At 41.3% G+C, this 19,228-nt stretch overlaps 1 protein-coding gene across 2 annotated transcripts in view; it reads left to right on the forward strand.

The window, feature by feature from the left end:
- ABCC4 (ATP binding cassette subfamily C member 4 (PEL blood group)) overlaps window positions 1-19,228 on the forward strand; it is a 267,510-nt gene that overhangs the window by 130,753 nt on the left and 117,529 nt on the right. For both annotated transcript variants that reach the window (XM_086709433.1, XM_086709438.1), the window contains one exon: window positions 274-420. In XM_086709433.1, coding sequence (XP_086565559.1) covers window positions 274-420 — 147 coding nt within the window. The remainder of the gene's footprint in view (window positions 1-273; window positions 421-19,228) is intronic.

Consider the following 19,228-nt stretch of genomic DNA (forward strand, 5'->3'; position numbering starts at 1 on the left):
TTCTTTGGTTTTAATAGAACTTGTAATTGAATCAGGAAAGCCTAGTATGAAATTATCATTTACACCTGATTTTCTTTTACATACAGTTTCTATTTAATGAGAGAAAAGTAAATGATATACTTCTTTATAAAAGTATCTTGCAAATGCATTGCATTCTTACAGAAGCCACATGTCTTTTGACACAGAATTTCTTCATCAACTGCCTGCCATGCTATGGCTTCGCCAAAGAAAAGGTGGGGATGTTGTGCTCTGAGTGATGTTTCTTTATTTCAGGTTTAACTGTGGCTACTGTGCTTTTTGGCATAGCGAGATCTCTGTTGGTATTCTACGTCCTTGTTAATTCCTCACAAGCTTTGCACAACAAAATGTTTGAGTCCATTTTGAGAGCTCCAGTGTTGTTCTTTGACAGAAACCCAATAGGTAAGTCAGACACCAGGTTTCTTTGTAAATCTGCCTTGTTGACACCGTTTGTGTCTGATCACGTTTCAGCATTGAGAATGGAGGAGACGCTTGGAAGAAATCGCTGTGTGTGTTGATTCATTGTCCACAAAAAGCTTCACTGACAGTTTTCTACTACCTGACAAAATCTGAATGTGGGGTGCATACGAGCTTCTTTCTTTCTTTTTTTTTTTAGTTTTTTTTAAATGTTTATTTGTTTTTGGGAGAGAGAGAGAAGAGAGGCTGAGTGCTAGTGGGGGAGGGGCAGAGAGCGAGGGAGACACAGAATCTGAAGCAGGCTCCAGGCTCTGAGCTGTCAGCACAGAGCCCGATGTGGGGCTCGAACTCTTGAATCTGGAGATCATGATCTGAGCTGAAGTCAGACGCTTAACTGACTGAGCCACCTAGGCACCCCAGGTGCATGCAAGGTTCTATTCCGATTTACATGCTTGTGGAAAATAGGTTTAGGAATCTGTTGTGGGGCATATGAAACACCCTTCGTTGGATGCAGGAGCGTTTAAATGTTGCTGACCAGTTGCCAGAACATTGACTGCATCATGTGGCATTAAACTAGGTCATCCTGGACTTGAAGGTGTACCTAAAATTGTAATGAAAAATTAATTAAAACCCAAGATTGAAGTGTACACATCCTCTTCGATAGAAGCTCCTCACTCTAGCTTTAAAGTGGACTTTTGTTTCCATAATTGGAGGCTTTGTGGCACGTCGCACATAAGTTCCTCAACGTGAGCACACCTGGAGGGTGTCTGAGTGGTTGATGCCCCACCCTGAGGTCTTTGACATGTCTTGCTGCTGGGGGGTGGCCTCCTGACCTGGGTCCCCAGGAAGAGTTTGTTCATCAACACGTGCTCCCACCGTTCAGGCCCAGGGTGGCTTGGTTGATGCAGGAGAGGATTGAGGGGACCCATCCAGGCAGGGAGGGAGGCTGGAGAGAGCACAGGAGTAGGCTTGGCCTGGCTGTTAGCTAGCCGTGTGACCCAGGCCACAGGTGTACATACCGCTGGGCAGGTGACTCTCAAAGCGGGATGTTGTCGTGGTTAGAAGTGTGGACTGTGGATCCGGCTGCCTGGGCTCACACCTGTGCTAGCTGATCATAGTAGCTGGTTATGGTTCTGTGAGTACTCAGGTGCTAGTTACTTAATTTCTCTGTGCCTCAGCATTCTTAGCTGTAGAATGGGGATACTCTTGGTACCTCCCTTATCAGGCAGTGTGGGAATAAAGCAGATCGGTACATTCACACAGGCTAGAGCAGTGCTTGGCCCGTGGTCAGCACCTAATGACTCTTGGCCACAGTGACGCATGGCGTCTTGGAACTTCCTCACCTGTGAAATGGAAATGCCAGCTGCCCTTCCTGCTTCACAAGGCTGTCGTGAGGATTAAATAAGACTGTTCAGGAAAGCATTTGGGGCTGTTTATTCAGTACGTTTGTTTAGCGCAGGCCGGGTGCAGAGCACAGGAACGGTGATCTGCAGAGGCCCCAACTCATCTGTAGTCTTGTTACAGCCGCGGTCAGGAGACTGGAGGGCGCACGCATCTGACGGCTGGGAAGTTGCCGCACTTTGCCAGTTAATTTGAAAACTGTGGTCATAAAGTTGAGAGCATTAAGTGGGACTGCGTTTCTGTTATCACAGCTTCTGAATGCTCATGGCCACAGTTAACCAGGTTCTTCCTGTTCAAGACCTGTAGGCTTCTCCACATGCTGATTTATTTATTATTCAAGGATTTGGGACCGAGTCTAAATCTTCAAGGTCGCTAATCTTAGAGCCACACACTAGTGTTTATCTTGCTCTCCCCCTCCTGGATCTGTTAACAGGGCTTCTTTTCCTTCAAGAAAATAGAAACCCAAATAAGCACTCCAAAGATAGGCCCAGTTTGTCCAGAATGTTCAGAGGGCATGAATTATTTACTGTTTTTAGTGATAGATTAAAAAAAATTTTTTTTTAATTAGAAAAGTATTTTAAGTGGTAGATTTTAAATTTCCATTTGGATATCATTTTTATAGTTTTTAAACCAATGGGAAGAACACACCAAAGCTGTGCTTCATAGGGAACATCATGGATCGTATCTATATTTTAATGGTTCTATGATATTAAAAAAGCAATTCCCCTCTATAGGAGGGTAGGCATACTTCATTTTTTTTTAAAGTTTATTGAGAGAGAGAGGGAGGGAGGGAGGGAGGTGAGGGGCAGAGAGACAGAGAGGGAGAGAGAGAATCCCAAGCAGGCTCTCGTTGTCAGCTCAGAGCCCAACACAAGGCTCAAACTCCTGAACCGCGAGATCATGACCTGAGCCGAGACCAAGAGTCAGACATTCAACCAACTGAGTGAGCTAGGCACCCCTAGGCAGGCTTGATTTTTAAGTTAAACATCTGTGCCCAGTGATCCCACTCCGAGTTACAGAGTGCCCTTCGAGCAGCATGGAGAATCCAGGAAGCATATCATTCTCTTCTCAGTACTTTGTTATCCAGAGCACCTTCTCAGGGAGATGTCAGTAAGTTTCCTAAGAGTTCGTGGTCCTGACAGCATCTCGGAGTTTGGAAAAGAGGGGATGGGAAGGAGGGGAAGGGTGTAGTCTCCCGCAAGTGAGGCCTGGGGTGGCGACGGCATCTGCACACACTACAGCCTGGCTTGGATTTGCAGATGTCTGCCAGGGTTCTCTTCCATAGCCACCTTCAGTTCCCGCTTGTGCTGGAATATTCCCAGTGAACCCAATCCAGATTGTGGAAGTCTCTTTTTACATTTGTTCCTGGGTGTTTCCACCCCAGATGGGCTGATTCCCTTTTCCTGCTTCTCCCATTTTGTTAATCAGTGGGAGATCCTTTGACCTTGTGCAGAGAACCAGGCCTTCGGTGAAGGGTCCTGAAACACTGGCTGCCCCTTGCCCTGGCCCAAAAGTCCCAGGTTCTCTGACTTGGATTTAGGGAGAAGGACAAGGTGAACCCGGACAGTGCATGTTCCTTCTTGCTGGCTAAGTCTCTCTGGCTGCTCTTTAAGCACTCCAGAGCTCTGGTTTTTAAGAAGGCGGCATCTTTCCAGGCTTCACGACTAAGTTTCTCTTCATTTTGAACCCATGTATGGTTGCACGGAGTTAACTTATTTGCTTATATAATGCAGTACTGTTTTACCCACTGATTTTTTTCATAACCCAATCAGTCTTAAACTGGGTAAAATTTCAGTCAGCTAGGTGTGTTGTCTTAGAAGGGCAAAAAGCTACTTTTCTTTTCCTCTTTTTTCCTTCCTTTATTTTTATCCTTCCCTTCTCAGTGTATTTTGGTGACCGTATTGTGCGTCTGTTAAAGGGCTGCACGTTTTCAGCTGCCCCAGCATTTTCCGCACATTCTGATTGCAACAACTTGAGTTGAGTAGTGCCTGTTTAGATGGGGTCTGTGTGTATTCCTGTACTGAGGGCCACACCTGCCTCTTCCATGATCAACATTTGTCTTCTGTTCTTTCTGTTCTATCAGATCTTAATGCGCAGGGAATACAGGGAAGCAATTCAGAAATTAGAAGATTATGTCTATATTCAGCATAAACCATGTTTTCCTGAATTTGTTTTATTTTTTACGTCTGGCACAAGAGGGCAGCATGATCTATATTATTTCAGGGATATACTGTAAGGGCACCTTATTGCAAAAACCTATTTTTTTTTTTTAATTTAAAGCTTAGAAATTCCATTTTTTATAGCTGGAGTCTTGTGTTTTATAGTATTGGTGCAGAATTTTAAATCATTGCTGTAGTTTATTATGTTTGAGACATTAGACTCTTTATTAAAGAATTATTCACAGTGTTGTCCCAGAATATCTGGCGTTTCACACAAGGTTATGTGGATTTCTAAACTGGAATAGTACTTGGAATGGGTAGCCGCTGACATCTTGACTGGGTATATTTTAATTCCTGTGGGCAGAATATGGCTGCCTGTATGACCGGAGTCAAACATGAGTTTAGGGGAAAATATGACCAGGCAGTTTCTTCAGTTCCCTTCCACGTGAGCAGAATGGGTAGAGGTTATCTAGAATTTCACCCTTCACTTTGGAAACAAGATGAGTGGATAGTTGTTCTGTTTCTTCATGCCTAATAATAGTGACCTGACACTTGGCTGAATGAACTGACTGTAATGGATTCCAGATAAATAATTTGTTTATTTCCTTTCAGTGTGTTAATTCGGCTTTAAGAAAGTGGGCCACCGATGTCAGGAGATACTGGTGTTTGTTTATTCTCTCAGGAAAGTGCAAAGTTAATACTGGGTTGTGGCCTTTGTGTTCACCTCACGTGACTGGTTATCCTGCAGTGGTGTGTGTGTGTGTTCACTTATTTAGGCATCCGGTATAAGATAAGTACAAATGCATATCGTTATTTTTTCCTTACAGATTAAGTTAGGGCCAGAGTACTATAAAAGGAGAAAAGCAAATGGACTAACCTCCTCTTTTGTCAATTTTATTTTTTTCCGATGGAAGTTTCTTGTGCTCATTAACGTATGGAACTGAGAGACATATTTGTGTACCCCCCAATCAAAAATCTGGAATTGCTCAAAGGGATAGGATTTCTTTTCTTTTTTTTCCCTTAATGTTTATTATTTGAGAAAGAGACAGAGGGCAAGCAGGAGAGAGTCAGAGAGAGAGGGAGACACAGAATCGGAAGCAGACTTCAGGTTCCGAGCTGGTCAGCGCAGAGCCCCACACAGGGCTCAAACCCACAGACCGTGAGATAATGACCTGAGCGGAAGTCGGCTGCCTAACCGACTGAGCCACCCAGGCACCCCAAAGGGTTAGGATTTCTAATTTGCCCACATGTAGATAACTTCGCACATCTAAACTCCTGAATTGGGATATGCGTGAGTAAGGAGCTGAGGGTTGTGGAGCAGGAGGCTGGGAGAGGTTTGAACTATTGTTTTGTTTCTTCAACCTTGAAAGGGACTCCTCAGCATCCCTGACACGTTGTTCATAAATAACTTGTGGAGAAGTAAAAAGTGAACTGCAAGCACCACGGTGAGCTTTTTGGACTGTCAGAAAAACGTGCTGTACTGTTTATAAAATCAGTTGTCACAGTACTGCTGCCTTGCTAGAAAAAAGAGTCATCAGTAGAGAAGAAAGATAATTGTAGGGATATCTCTCTGTTTATCCAGTTCAAATGACCACTGGAGTTAGTGCTAAATGCATATTTTTAACAAGTATAATATTTCAGCACCGTCAAAATTACCTCGACGATAATAGGCCTGTGAAATTATAGCTCTGTAAGTTAGGAGGGGAGGTGGCTCTGCTTAGCACAGACTCATCTGTGCCTGTCCACACAAGTGATTCTGCTGAGCAGGTAGCATGTTAGAACAGGAAACACTGGTCCTAAAACTTCTGATTTATGGTAGGTGTTGTTTTGACACAGCATCGAGACGATTTACAAGGCAAGACTTCGTGTTAAAATATTTTACCGGTGTCCTCATTCGTCACCGACATAAATATTCAGGAGTGATGCTGGAAAATTGGGAATGTGCCCATTCATGCCAAATCACTGGCTGTGTTTCCTTTCAAGTGAGATCTGTTGTGTGGATATGGTTAAAAGAAACTATGGTTTTTCTTTCTTGAGAGCAGATGAGCTGTAAGAAATTGGGAGTAAGAATAACATCCATCCTGACAGCTTTCATGTATTCATCTTGCTTAGGTTGCTTTTAATTCTGGCTTAAGTCCTACAGGCTTGTGTTTTTTGTTGTTTTTTTTTTCCCTTTCCTTGCTTGGTGCACATTGTAGAGAACATATTTATATGTACATTAGTTAAAGAGGCTTTTTGTGTTCAAAGGAAGAAGTTAGTCATCATCAGAAAAAGCTTTGTTGCAAAACAGAAACACACATTTCCCCTTTCTTTTTTCCTTGTTAATAATAACAAATGCAAGTGACTGTAAAGGGAATAACACAAAAGATTGCATCAATCATAGTGATTCTCAATAGCTACCTATAAATATTGTTTTTTCAGGTTTGAATGAAGCAGCTAATAGTTTGAAGTAGGTGTGGTAATTAAATCCTGTCAGGTTGTCACACATTAAAAATAATGTTTTTTCACATAACAATGGTTATATGTACTTAAACTCTTATCATGGTGATATTAAGTCATATTTTATGGGAGTTGCTCATTTACTGCTAATAGTATCATAAAAGCCTTTGTTACGAGTTTAAATAGTTACATAGTTACATATATTTGATTACTATTGTTATTTTGTCAGTAATCTCTATAAGGGTGATTATTATAGCTCTTGTCCAGAGCTGGTAAATATTGCACCATTTTGGTATACATTTTTAATCTACTAGAATGTTCTGATTACTCTTATTCCTGGTTTTTCTCTGTAATAATCCTACATGGAAATACAACTTAGTAACCGAGAAAGCACTGTTTGTGGTTGTCCAATAAAATGTTATAAGATTCGGGAAGCTTGTGCCTTGTTCAAAGTGGTAGTCATGTAATATCTCAGGAATTTCTAAGTACGACATTTAACTTGTGTTCTTTCATTTCCTAATAGAGTACATGTCAAGTGATATATGTATCTTAATATGTAAGTTCTCCACTTCACTCTAATATTTGTGGCTATGATGTTAATACCCCCAAACTCTCGGTTTTTATTGATTTCATATTTGTTGTCTCAACCTTAGCCAACTTGGAGCTAGGCAGTCTTTGGTACTGAGGACTTCACTAGTGTGTCCCACGGTCTGGTGTGAGTGTGCCCAGTAATTTGGCATTACCTTATGGGGTGTGTGATTTACAGTAATTCAGATTACTGTTATTTAAAGCCCCCCCCCCCATCACACACAGATAATTACTTCAACTTTGTAGCTCTTTGTGACAGTCAGAAAATGCATCAAAGTATCTTTATGACACAGTTTATTGCTTTTGTACAACCATTTCAGACTGGAATAGTATTTCTGGGTCAGATTTCACACAACTAAATATTGATAAGCATATAGAAAGCATAGTCTTCTGACATGGGGTGGGAGTAGATAGAAATTTGCTGGGTTGAAATCCCCTATGGTTTTGCTAAACGGTTAGTTGTTTCCCCTCAACCATTTGATTTTGGAGCTCTCTTAACGATGCTGTGGTGTGAACTTTGATTTTCATCTTCATCTTCTGTTATCATTTCTTCCCTAACCCCCTTATTTTAAACATTATTATTTATTTTGACATGAAGAAAATGGGGAAAAAAACCCTGATGTTTACACTATTGAGCCTGTGACATTTTCGTTCATATAAGTTTAAAATTTGGTTATGTTTTAAACCACATTTCTATAGTACTTGTCCCAATTGTGGTTAAATTATAATTTAGGTAATTATGTGTTGACTGCCTGTCTCTTCTCTTAGCCTTGGGCTCTCAGACCTCATGGAGCATATCTGTTATGTTATTGCAAAAGCCTCTGAAGCCAGGATGGGACACTTTGTAGCTGATTAGTATTTGTTGGCTCGATAGAAGAGGGGATGGTTTCAGGAGTGTATTTGCATCTCTCTGTGCCACGCCCTTTAAGAACAATGCAACTTGAGAGTGTTGAAATAGAATTAGAGCCTTTTTGTCTTTGTGCTCAGTGTTCACGTTAAATTGAACCCTTCCCTATTTATTTTCCAAAGTAGAGTTTGCAATAGATTATTTATGGTAGTCTTTGTTTCTGGTATGTGATGGCATGAAAAGGAAACCATATACATTGGTTCTTTGGAAGCTGTGGTTCATGGAGCTACACTCTACAAAGTTCCAATTTCTGTTACTTACCAGTCAGGGAAAGGAAACCGTCAAATACCCAGTGCATTTCCTTGGGGTTTAGTTGTGCATTGAAGAAAAATGTTAGAACTTACATGGGTTAAATATTTGGTACTTGATAATTTTACCTTATAAACTACATGTTCTTAAGAGGTAAAGAAAAATAATTCATTTTATTTACTTATTGTTTACTTTTTTTATTTAGAGAGAGAGAGCTCAAGTGGGGAGGGGAGGGAGGGGGTGTGGAGAGAGAGAGAATCCCAAGCAGGCCCTGCACTGTCAGTGCACAGAGCCCAGTGTAGGGCTCAAACTGATGAACTGTGAGATCATGACCTGAGCTGAAGTCGGATGCTTAACGGACTGAGCCACCCAGGCACCCGCGAATTCATTTATTTTAAAACATCAGTGGACATTTTAAACTGTTACTGAGTGGGGAGTTGAGATGTAGGTTGAGATGTGGCAAAGACCTTGTTCTGCTGCCATGTAGCTTTGGAGTAGCTATGACGGTCCCTTCACTCCTGGCCTCAGGTTTCACAGGTGAAAAGAGGGAGGCCTTTTCACTCCTCAAGCATTTTTACTGGTCCTCTCCTGGTTGTAAGTTGTGGTCCCCAAGCACTGGGACAAAAAGCCCCTGTTTTCAAGGCATTTGCAAACTGAAATATCTGCAGACAGTGGATTGTTTGTAAAACAAAACAAAAAAACCCATCCAGTATCAGTATTCGATGATTCCATGTAGAAAAGATAGAGACTCAGAGATTTAATGTAGCTGTAGGGCAGGTATCTCAATTCACATGTACACACAACACGCATACACGTAGCCCAGGGGTATATTTCTTTTTCATAAACTGTTTTGTTGGAATTTCAGGACAGATTGTTTCAAAATGAAATCATACCAGTTGGAGAGTGAGAGCAATTTAGGAAACAAAAGAAAGCGATGTATTTGAGGTAATGACCTCTAAGCTTATAGCAAACCCTGCCCGGCATCTAAGCAGGCTCTTGATGATACTCACCTATCCTGACCCGTCAGGAACCATCCGGGTGTCAGAGCTCATCTCCACAAAGTGCGTCAGGGAAAGAAGGAAGTCGTCCTTTAATGAGTATCTACACATAACTTCTCTTTGGACTTTTAGAAGTGTGTTACAAATGCTTGGACAGTGGGTAGGACATAAGCAACGGCAGCTTTCTCCCTGAGAATGTTGTCATGACATGAGCCATGATCTGTTGGGTATTCTCATTCTTGGTAACCAGGATCATCCTTTTAGAAATTTCCCTCTCATTTAGGTGGACACTCTTTAACATCTAGAAAAAAGACAGCAAGGTCGAAAGGTTCAAGGACACTTTGAATGGAAGTTCACCTAAACACCATGGTTAAATGGAAAGCTGTCAGAAAATCAAGGTCTTTGCTGGAAATATTTTCCTTTTATTTCTTTTCTACATTTGCATTTTAATAGATTGTATCATGTGGGGAAATACTTCAACCTCTTGAAAACCTGGAAAGTCTATTTTGGACTTGTTAGGTGTTTAAAAATCTTCATCCAGACGTTATTCCAAATATAGTCGTGCTCTCTGTGATGGGAAAATCCTGCCTCCAGGTTCGCTGTTGGTTGAAGAATGCTGTAGAGCACTGTGTTGGTAAAAACATCAGCAGAAACCAGTGTGTCAGCTTGAAAGTCCCTGATTTTAGGATGTTTAAGTCAATACTTAGTTAACGATCTTGATTTGTCTGTAAACTTTATGTGGAGGTTTCGGGAAGTGTTCTTTTGGTTCAGTGACTGTGGTCTCATTCTTTACTCTGTTTGAGGCATAGAATCAAAAGGTATAGAAATTTTGAGAGTGTGCTAAGAAAAACAGTGTACCTGCTTCTTTTTTATAACTTTAATTCCTGTACAGTTGACATACAGTGGTGTTATATTAGTTTCAGGTGTACAATATAGTGAGCACCTACTTCTTTTTGCTGTGCATAAACATTTGAACAGGTACCACAGTGTATGTGGTTTTGTTCTTAAATATATTTTCTCACATACATAATTCCATATGTCTAGATCACAGCGGTGCTTTGCAGCTAAGAATCAGGGATTAATTTTTTTCATTACCTTTAAATATCTAAAAGATTAAGAAGGTAATGGTTGTTTTCTTGTATATAGTCATTTCTTTTAGAACTTTTTTTTTTTCTTCCTTTAGTGTCAGAATGGCCTGGGCTCATTAAATTAATTTCCTCTGGGAGAACTATAAATTTGTTACTTTAACTTTTTGGAGAATAAGACGGTAGTAACATCTTAAAACTATATCTCATGCTATAATAGAGTATAAATCTCTGTACTCTCCCTCTTAGGATAAAAATGAAAAGGGAGTCAAATGTAGTTGAATGAGTTCTATCAGTAAACTGTATTGTAGACAGAAGTGTTTGTTTTTGGTGCTGGCTTTGAAATGTTGGTCTTGACTTATACTCCTGTATATAAAAGGAAAATAAACCCCTGTTTCAAGGTGATGAGTAATCAGTGTTACTAGAAAATTGTTCTTCAAGATTAAACAGTTGTTGACATAAATAGCCAGAGTAATAAAAGGCAACACCTGTGTAACCCAGACAGTGGTTATCGTACAATCAGGTAAGCTGTTTATTAACGAATTGTCAAGTCTTTAGACCAGGTGAATAGATTTGTTATACGTTAGGGAATTCTAAAAATTGAATGAAGAAGCTTGAATCCTTGATGCCAAGTGTTCTGACCACTCATATCTTCTTTCACAAAGGAGACATGACAGGAAGGTAATGCTTAAATGATCCGGCCTTCAGGTATGTGTTCTTGTCTTGGTTCTTGCTCTGTCAGACTAGCTAAATTTTCTAGATGAGGTTAGGGTTTGAAATTTTAGGTGACAAAGTGAGTATCTTGTAGGTTTTGGATAAACCTGGAGTACGTCTTTAAACATAGCCCATCTTTTCTTACCCCGGAATTCTTAGGTCCCTTTTTAATTTGATGTCAGATGCGAGAGAACTTTGGTTGTCATCAGTAGGTATTTTACAGTGTTAATGGTCAGAGAGTGGGATGGAGGTCAAGGTGCTGGGATGTCCCAGTTCTGTTGGGAGCAGAGCTTTGGAGTAGCTGAGCCCGTCGTCATCTCACTGCTACATCAAGGTCCTCTTGACTGAAGCACAATTGCCTTAAGCAGCACTGATGACGGGTGGGGTGGGTGTGCATGTTGAGAGAGAGACCTCTCTTCAGTTAGATTGTCACATCAGAATTATTGGATTCCATTAAAGAGATGAAAAATTTTTAATTTGAAAAATGACCAGCAAATAAAGTGACCTTGAATTTGACCAATGTGAATGGATTTCTTGTATTTCCCAGTAGTGGTTTTGAATCAAAGTGTGATTCTGGCTCCATGGTAAAGAGAACAGACTTTGGAATCATCCTTCCTGAATGTGAATCCAAGCTCTGCCACCGACAGACCTTGACTGAGTTACTTAATCTCTGTCGGCTTCAACTCTGTCTGTACACTGGGGATGGTAGTATAGTGGGAGAAAGAAGCTTTTTTATGTGTGTGTGAGAACTAAGAGGTTCCATATATGTAAAGCATTTAAAACAGTGCCTACCATATGGTGGACATTGATTTTTGACTCTTTAAGTGACATGTTGAAATTTTAGGGGTTTTCGCCTCTTTTTTTTAATGTATTTTTTAAACGTTTGTTTATTTTTGAGAGAGAGGGAGACAGAGCAGAGGTGGGGGAGGAGCAGAGAGAGAGGGAGACCCAGAATCTGAAGCAGGCTTTGGGCTCTGAGCTGTCAGCACAGAACCCAATGCAGGGCTTGAACTCATGAACGCAAGATGATGACCTGAGCTGAAGTCGGGGGCTCAACCAACTGAGCCACCCAGGTACCCCATTGCCTCTTTTTTTTTTTAAACAAAATCCAAATACATATGCTAATTTTGATAAAACAGTGGGGTGTGGGAAAGGGAGGGTATGTTTTCCCAGATGTAAGGAAAAATAGTTAAGTGACCAAGACCAACAAGCCACAAAACAACATCATGTTTTTTTGTTGGCTTGTGTTTGTTGTTGTTTTCATCGGGGCCTAGCTCCACTCCGGAGTTCATTTTAATTTAATTTGGTTTCACAAGGGGAGCTCAATTTTGCATGTAAGTACCAAACATCTGGTTTACTTTTTGTTTAAAAATGATATGGTTGAAGTTTATTACAGACGTCTATTGTGTAATTAAGGAAAGACAGTTTGAAATTTATAAAATAAGTCCTACTTAAATGCAGCATTGGAATCATTCCAGGGAGGTGGGTATACTTCTTGGGAGTAGCAGGAACTTATTATTTTTAAAAATGCTATAACTGGTCAAAATGTAGAGCTTCTATGTATTCACCTTTTTTTCCAAAAAGCATGCAAAATGACAAATTTCACAAGCGAAAGTTAAAGTTGACCTAAGGCAGTTTCAGATTGTCAAGCCTTCACATTTTATTCATGGGATGTTTTTAGAGACATTTTGTGGTTTGTTCACTGCAGTTAATTCTGGGCAGTCCTTCTGCATTTCTATCAGATGGACATTCTACTTCAGAACTTCTTCTTGCACAAAATACAGTTAAAGCAGCTTGGGAAGAAAAGGAGATTCCTGGGTGGTTCTTACAAACTATCGATTATATTTTTAAAGCAGTTAAGGGAATAATAAGTCCACAGAACAAATATAGCTCTTCTATATATACTGCCCAGGTAGCGTTAGTCAACTGATCATTTAAATGCCAGAAATTTCTGGCTGGCTATAACAGCACTGAGGTATATGAAGGAATAGTTTGGGGTGGAGAGACCCAAGTAAAGATAGAGTGCTTATTCGTTTAACACCTGTTTGCCAGGTATCTGTGTTAGTAGTCAGGCAGGGATCACCTAACTAGTTCTGAGTCTTAGTGTTCAGCCTCAGTGACGTCTGAGAGGCCCTCAGCGCCGAAATGCAATGGTTCTGTCTTTCTGCAGAACTCACTTACAAATATCTTGATAAAAAAGAGAATTAGAAGTAGGTTGTAAAGACTGATAGGATTTTTATGACTCTAGTTTTCGTACACCCTCGAATGTTTTAGGGATCTGTTCCATGGTAGAGGTTTCATCTGTTGGCAGTTATAATCTAGTTCCTTCGGGATCAGCCTGAATTATGGTAAATTTGGAATATTTCCCTATGTCTTCTCATTTTCTAGCAACATTGTAAATTTGTTTGATAACTTAAACTACCAAAAGACTGTCCCTTCCGTCATCTCATGTCACCTTCAGTAGCCACAAAACAACGAGAAACCTCCACTCTCTGGCTCCTCTGAAGCTTGTACCCTGCATTCCCTTGCCTTCTTGTTCACTCCCCTTGTTATCGTCCTCATTGGTTATTATGTGGAAACCGTAGAGTTACGATGCCTGTAAATGAAAATTAAGAACCAGATTGTTCTAATCGTTAACCAGCACGCAGATTTTAATCAGCATAGAGATTATAACTAAACATGTATTGAGCACCTCTATATGCCAGTGTGCTGGGAATTTTACATAAGGGAACCAGACACTGTATCCTGAACTCCCCACGGGTATTTTCTAAAGATACGTCGTCCATTCCTACGCATTGTATTTTACACAGTAATGGTGGCTCTTCAGGTCAAGGTGAAATTGTTTAGCATAGTATTTCCTATGAAATGGATGTGGACATCATACTAATCAGAAACCTTTTTAAAATTGCAGAAAATTTGCATGACCTGGACAGTGCATCACATAATACGGGTGGTATAAGGTATAGGCAATCAGTGGATATATGTGTTTGTATTGATACAAAATTCGAATTTAAGTTACAAATATGAGAATAAGAAATACTTCAAAATTTGTGGTCTTTGGCCTCCTCCTTCTGTGTTTATTCAGCTTTTATGTGCACTTCCTTGCTTTTATCAGTTTGCAGAAAATGAATTAGTTCCAAAATGGGATGGGGTTGGGTGGGTGGATGGATCTTTGATCTGTAGGGAAAGTTACTGTTTCTGAAAACCAGATAATCACTTTAACCTTTTCTTGTGGCCCTAAAGTTTTAAGAGACTTTCACCGGTGCCTTCTCATGACATACTGTTTATGTTTTTTGGAGACCTGTTTGGCATATAGCACTGCATAAGGTTAAGGTACACATATAGCATATTGAGGTGATACATTTATAGTGCAGTATGATTGCTGTTGTGGCATTAGCCAACAGCTCTGTCGTCACATGATGATGATTTCTTCTTGTGTCGGGAATAATTAAGGTCTAGTCTCTTAGTAGATTTACTGTTTATAGTATACTTTTGTTGTCTGTAATCACTGTGTATTCCGTCTCTAAGACTTTATTTATCTGTAAGTTGCAAGTGTGTACCCTGAAACAACATCTCTTTCACGCCCCTAGCCCCTGGTAACCACCATTTTACTCACTGCTTTTATGAGTTCAGCATTTTTAGACTCCACATATCAGAGATGTCATAGAGTATTTGTCTTTGTCTGGCTTATCTCACTTGGCAGGATATCCTCAAGGTCCATTCGTGTCATTGCAAATGGCAGGATTTCCTTTTTTCTCATGGCTGAATAGTATTCCTGTGTGTGTGTGTGTGTGTGTGTGTGTGTGTGTGTGAGAGAGAGAGAGAGAGAGAGAGAGAGAGAGCGCGCGCGCGAGAGAGAGATCTTCATCGTTGAGAGACAGGTTATTTCCAAACTTTGACTGTTGTGAATAAGGCTGGCATGAGATAGGAGTGCAGATATCCCTACAACAACCTGCTTCATCTCTGTCATGACAGTAAAGTTTTTGTAATTTTATAGCTGATCCCATGTTATGAAAAGGTTAGCTCTGAAGTTTATAGTATTTATGTTTACTGATATTTATAGTTATAGTATTGATATTGTAAGAGACAGTGTGGGATCATGGGATTGTAGTGAGCTCTTCTTTGGCATTGGGGTTCTTAGGGGGAGTGAAAACAACATAGCACTTGATAAGAGCTCTTTTTAATAAAACAAGTCAGAGATAAAGAGTGTTAGTTCTCAAATCCTGTGAGATTGGATGTACTGCTAACCATTCCAAGATGTCTGCAATCATTTGCATGAAGACATTAACTACCTTGATGTAGGCTATATTGGAAATGAAGTTCAATGTATAGTAGGGCTCGTATTGACTATGAGTGGGAAAATAGTATGGTTGGAGGTGTTAGTCATTTAGTCATTTAGTGGACGGAGCGGAGATCTGGGAAGTTTCCTGAGGAGAACCGCAGCAAAATGACTTCGGTATTGTAGGAATCCCATCCAGCTATCCTATAGATATAAAGAAGCCCGGGGGTGTGGGGTGAAATAGAAGAATGGATAAATTCCTCTGTTGGTCTCTTTCATACAAACCATGCTGCCAGTGTCTGTGGTTCGGTAGCAGACTTGTCTTGGGTTTAGAGCTTAAGTTAATAGCAGCCTGGAGCCACAGATGTATCAATTCCAATGAATTGCACTTAAAAACATTTTATTTGGGGTGCCTGGGTGGCCCAGTTGGTTAAGCATCCAACTTCAGCTCAGGTGTTTGATCTTGCCGTTTGTGAGTTTGAGCCCCGCATTGGGCTCTGTGCTGACAACTCAGAGCCTGGAGCCTGCTCCAGATTCTGTCTCCTCTCTTTGCTCCTCCTCTGCTCAAGCTCTGTCTGTCTGTCTCCCTATCAAAAATAAATAAACATTAAAAAAAAATAAGATCCACATTTTAATTACTCATTCAGGCTTTGGTACACAGTTCATTTTTCAGATTCCCCTCCTCCATTCACAAGTCACGGTAGTGGAAAAGGGAGAGATTCTTCCATCATCTCTTATGGCCTGCATCTTTTTTTTTTTTAATGTTTATTTTTGAGAGAGAGAGAGGAAACAGTGTGAGCTGCCAAGGGGTAGAGAGAGAGGGAGACACGGAATCCGAAGCAGGTTCCAGCCTCTGAGCTGTCAGCACAGAGCTTGATGCGGGACTCGAACTCACGAACCATGAGATCATGACCTGAGCCGAAGTTGGATGCCTAACTGAGCCACCCAGGTGCCTGGTATCTTTTTTTTTTTTTTTAATGTTTATTTTGAGAGAGGGAGAGACAGCGTGAGTGGGGGAGGGGCAGAGAGAGAGAGGGAGACACAGAATCAAAAACAGGCTCCAGGCTCTGAGCTGTCAGCACAGAGCCTGATGCGGGGCTCGAACTCACAGGAGATCTTGACCTGAGCCGAAGTCTGACACTTAACAGACTGAGCCACCCAGGTGCTGCCACTGGCACCCCCCGTATCTTAATTTTTTTGCAGTAACGTAGAATTTTTGCTTTCTTACTTGCTTATTCTCCACAGAAGTTAAATGACATTTGGAAATTTGCAGGAAAATAGTGTCCAGGAAATCTTACTACTTAGTCTTTAAATGGCTTAATGTTTATAGAGAAGTAGTTTTTTGTGCTCATTCACTTTATCACAAATTGTGTAAGGACAGGATCTAATCCTAATTTTAGCCATCTTTTGGGCTTTTGTTGTTGTTGTAAATTTAGGTGTATGATGTTAACTCATCACTGTTTCCTTTGCTTCTGGGTGAACCTGTTTCCATTGTCTTTTATGTTTTTATAGTCTTTTTAAAAAGTCCGAAATGTGGGAATCGTTTTCCTGAATAAAGTCTGCCATTTGCCTTTGGGGGTGTGGCTGGCTCTCTGGACGATTGGACCAGCTTCTCCTTTGTTGAGTTTCAGTAACACAAGGTTGTGGCCTCTTTACTCCCGTCTTTGCCTGTAAGGTTCTTTTCATACATTGGCTAAAACATATTAAGGTTTGTTTATCGAAATGTCATTAGTCTCCCCCCATCGCCACCCTGTATAGAGCGCACTTTGGTCAGAAGCGGTGGTATATGGAGCTCTGTATTCATGGTACGTCCTGTGTTCTCTCTCTTTGTACTTCACTTGAGAGGAGTCTTACATTCTTTGACTTCTGAACTTTTTTGTTTTCCTTGCTGGGTTTGAGGACAAATGCGAGGCAGAAGTGCCTGGCTGATAAAGAATGTATCTGGACAGAATGTGAGGCAAAGTGAAACCTAGGTGAAAGTGAACTGATCTAGAAAGTCCAAGCGTCAGGAGTAATGTGTTTTGATGTGAGAAAAGAAAAATGCTACATTGGACTCTCTCCCCCATTCATGTTTCGATGACATCTCACGCATGTGATAGCTCGACCTGTTCAGCCTTGAGCTGCTTGCTGCCTCCAGGTCATAGTGTCTTGGTAAATTAAAGCTCTCTTACCCCTTTCTGATGAAAATATTAGCAATTTAAGGTTTGTGACTAGTGGATCTATTCAGCTCGAAGGAAACCTTTCAGTGATGAGCAACATGACTTTTCATTTGAGGCCCGTGGAGTCTGTGGCTGCCAGAGAGATTGGGATTCTGGAGTGATTTTGCTTCATTACAAGCCTGTACAGATACTATTTAATGCAAGCAAGTTTCGAATGCTAGTAAGGAACACAGTTAAGGTCATGGTCTGAAAGGACTTTGATGTCCTGGAGAAGCCTGATTTTCCCCTAATATGCATGAAAAACTTGTGCAGTATAGCTCTTAGGAGATGAATATTTGTTCGTGTAGGTTACAATAGCACACGTACCCGGAGAGTGAGGAGAATGGCGGGCGGAATATGCATTTGCAGGGAAAAGGGGGGACGAACTAGTATGCAAAAATTAGCCGTGGAAATCCATAAATAGCAGGCCAAGAATATTCTGCAAATGTGTCAGCTGGGTTTTACCAGGAACAATGGACAGACACCAGATCCTGCCCAGAAAGAATTTCTGATTTTCTTAAAAGTTAAATGATTTCCTTACAGATTTCAGACCCTCTTCAAGCCTTTTCCTCTTCTATAGAAATTCCTGTTCTCTCCTTAGTTCCTAGATGTTTAAAGTACATATGAAAGGCTATTATTCTGAGTGTGTCTTAACTGTCCACAAACTACCCTGTGCAGTCTTTGGTAGCCTGGATTACTAAGATGGTTTGCAGTTCATTTTATTTACTCGTGCAGGAGAGAAGTTTTAATTCTGTGTTAGGTTTTTATACATGTGGCAAATTCCTCGGGCAACCTATAGCTGGCCATTAGACTATCTGTGTCGCTTCTCATTTGGAGGCTATAGAAGATGCATGGACTGCCCTGGCCTCTGAGGGAGACTGAACAGAGATAATCCCTCCCGGATGTTGGGGCAACGGTGGAACATGGTGGGCGTATCCATTATGTGTGCTGGTGGGATGTGCTGGGCTGGTGATGACGTGTTACAGTTTTAGGGGTTGACATCCTGCAAGGGAGACACTTGGGAAGGAGAACCCCGAGGCAAGGCTGAGGACGTGGGACCGTTCCGAGTGGAGTCAGGAGAGATGGGGCCTGGAGACAGCGAGACAACACTCAGAATCCAGTTTTGGTGGTGGATCATGGAACAGATGACAATGGGCGTTTCTAGTGCCGCTAGGCCAGGAGGTCAGCCTGGAGGCCATGAAAAGTTTCCATCTGTGTTGCTGCCAGCTTCTTGCCAAGGATGCCATGGCACTTAGGGAAGCACGTGTTGGTGTAGATGTGATTAACCTCCCAGATACTCAGCACCAGGATCTCTTCCTGTGGAGCAGCTGCCGTGATGGGGAGCTGTATGGGTACGAACTGAGTGGGGAGATGAATTCAGTGTGGCCCTGCCTGCTCGAGGGTCCTGAAGGTGCAAAGAAGAGAGTTAGAATGCAGAGCAGGATGAATTCTTCTGTTACTTGGTGAGTTGAGACAATATCCAAAGACCCGGCCTGTCTCACGGTAGAGGCAGACTAGAATCATACAGATGTGCGTGTTGTTTCAGAGCGCTCACTGCCCCGTCAGCGTGGGGGGGGCTATGGGAGCTGGAAGGATTCTTGACCACCTCCCACACTGGTAGCCCTCATACTTTTGTCACAGGGCCATGCTTCTGGGTTGTAGCTGCCACAGGAGTTTAAACACGCTTGTTATTTTGGACTTGACCAGTGGTTATTTTTTCCCTCTACCTTTTATTGGCATTTGCCTTTGGTGGCCTCTTTTATCATTGCTTTGAGT

This window comes from Puma concolor, chromosome A1 (genome assembly GCF_028749965.1).
Source record: "Puma concolor isolate L17-30 chromosome A1, mPumCon1.1.hap2, whole genome shotgun sequence".
NCBI classification, from domain to species: Eukaryota; Metazoa; Chordata; class Mammalia; order Carnivora; family Felidae; genus Puma; species Puma concolor.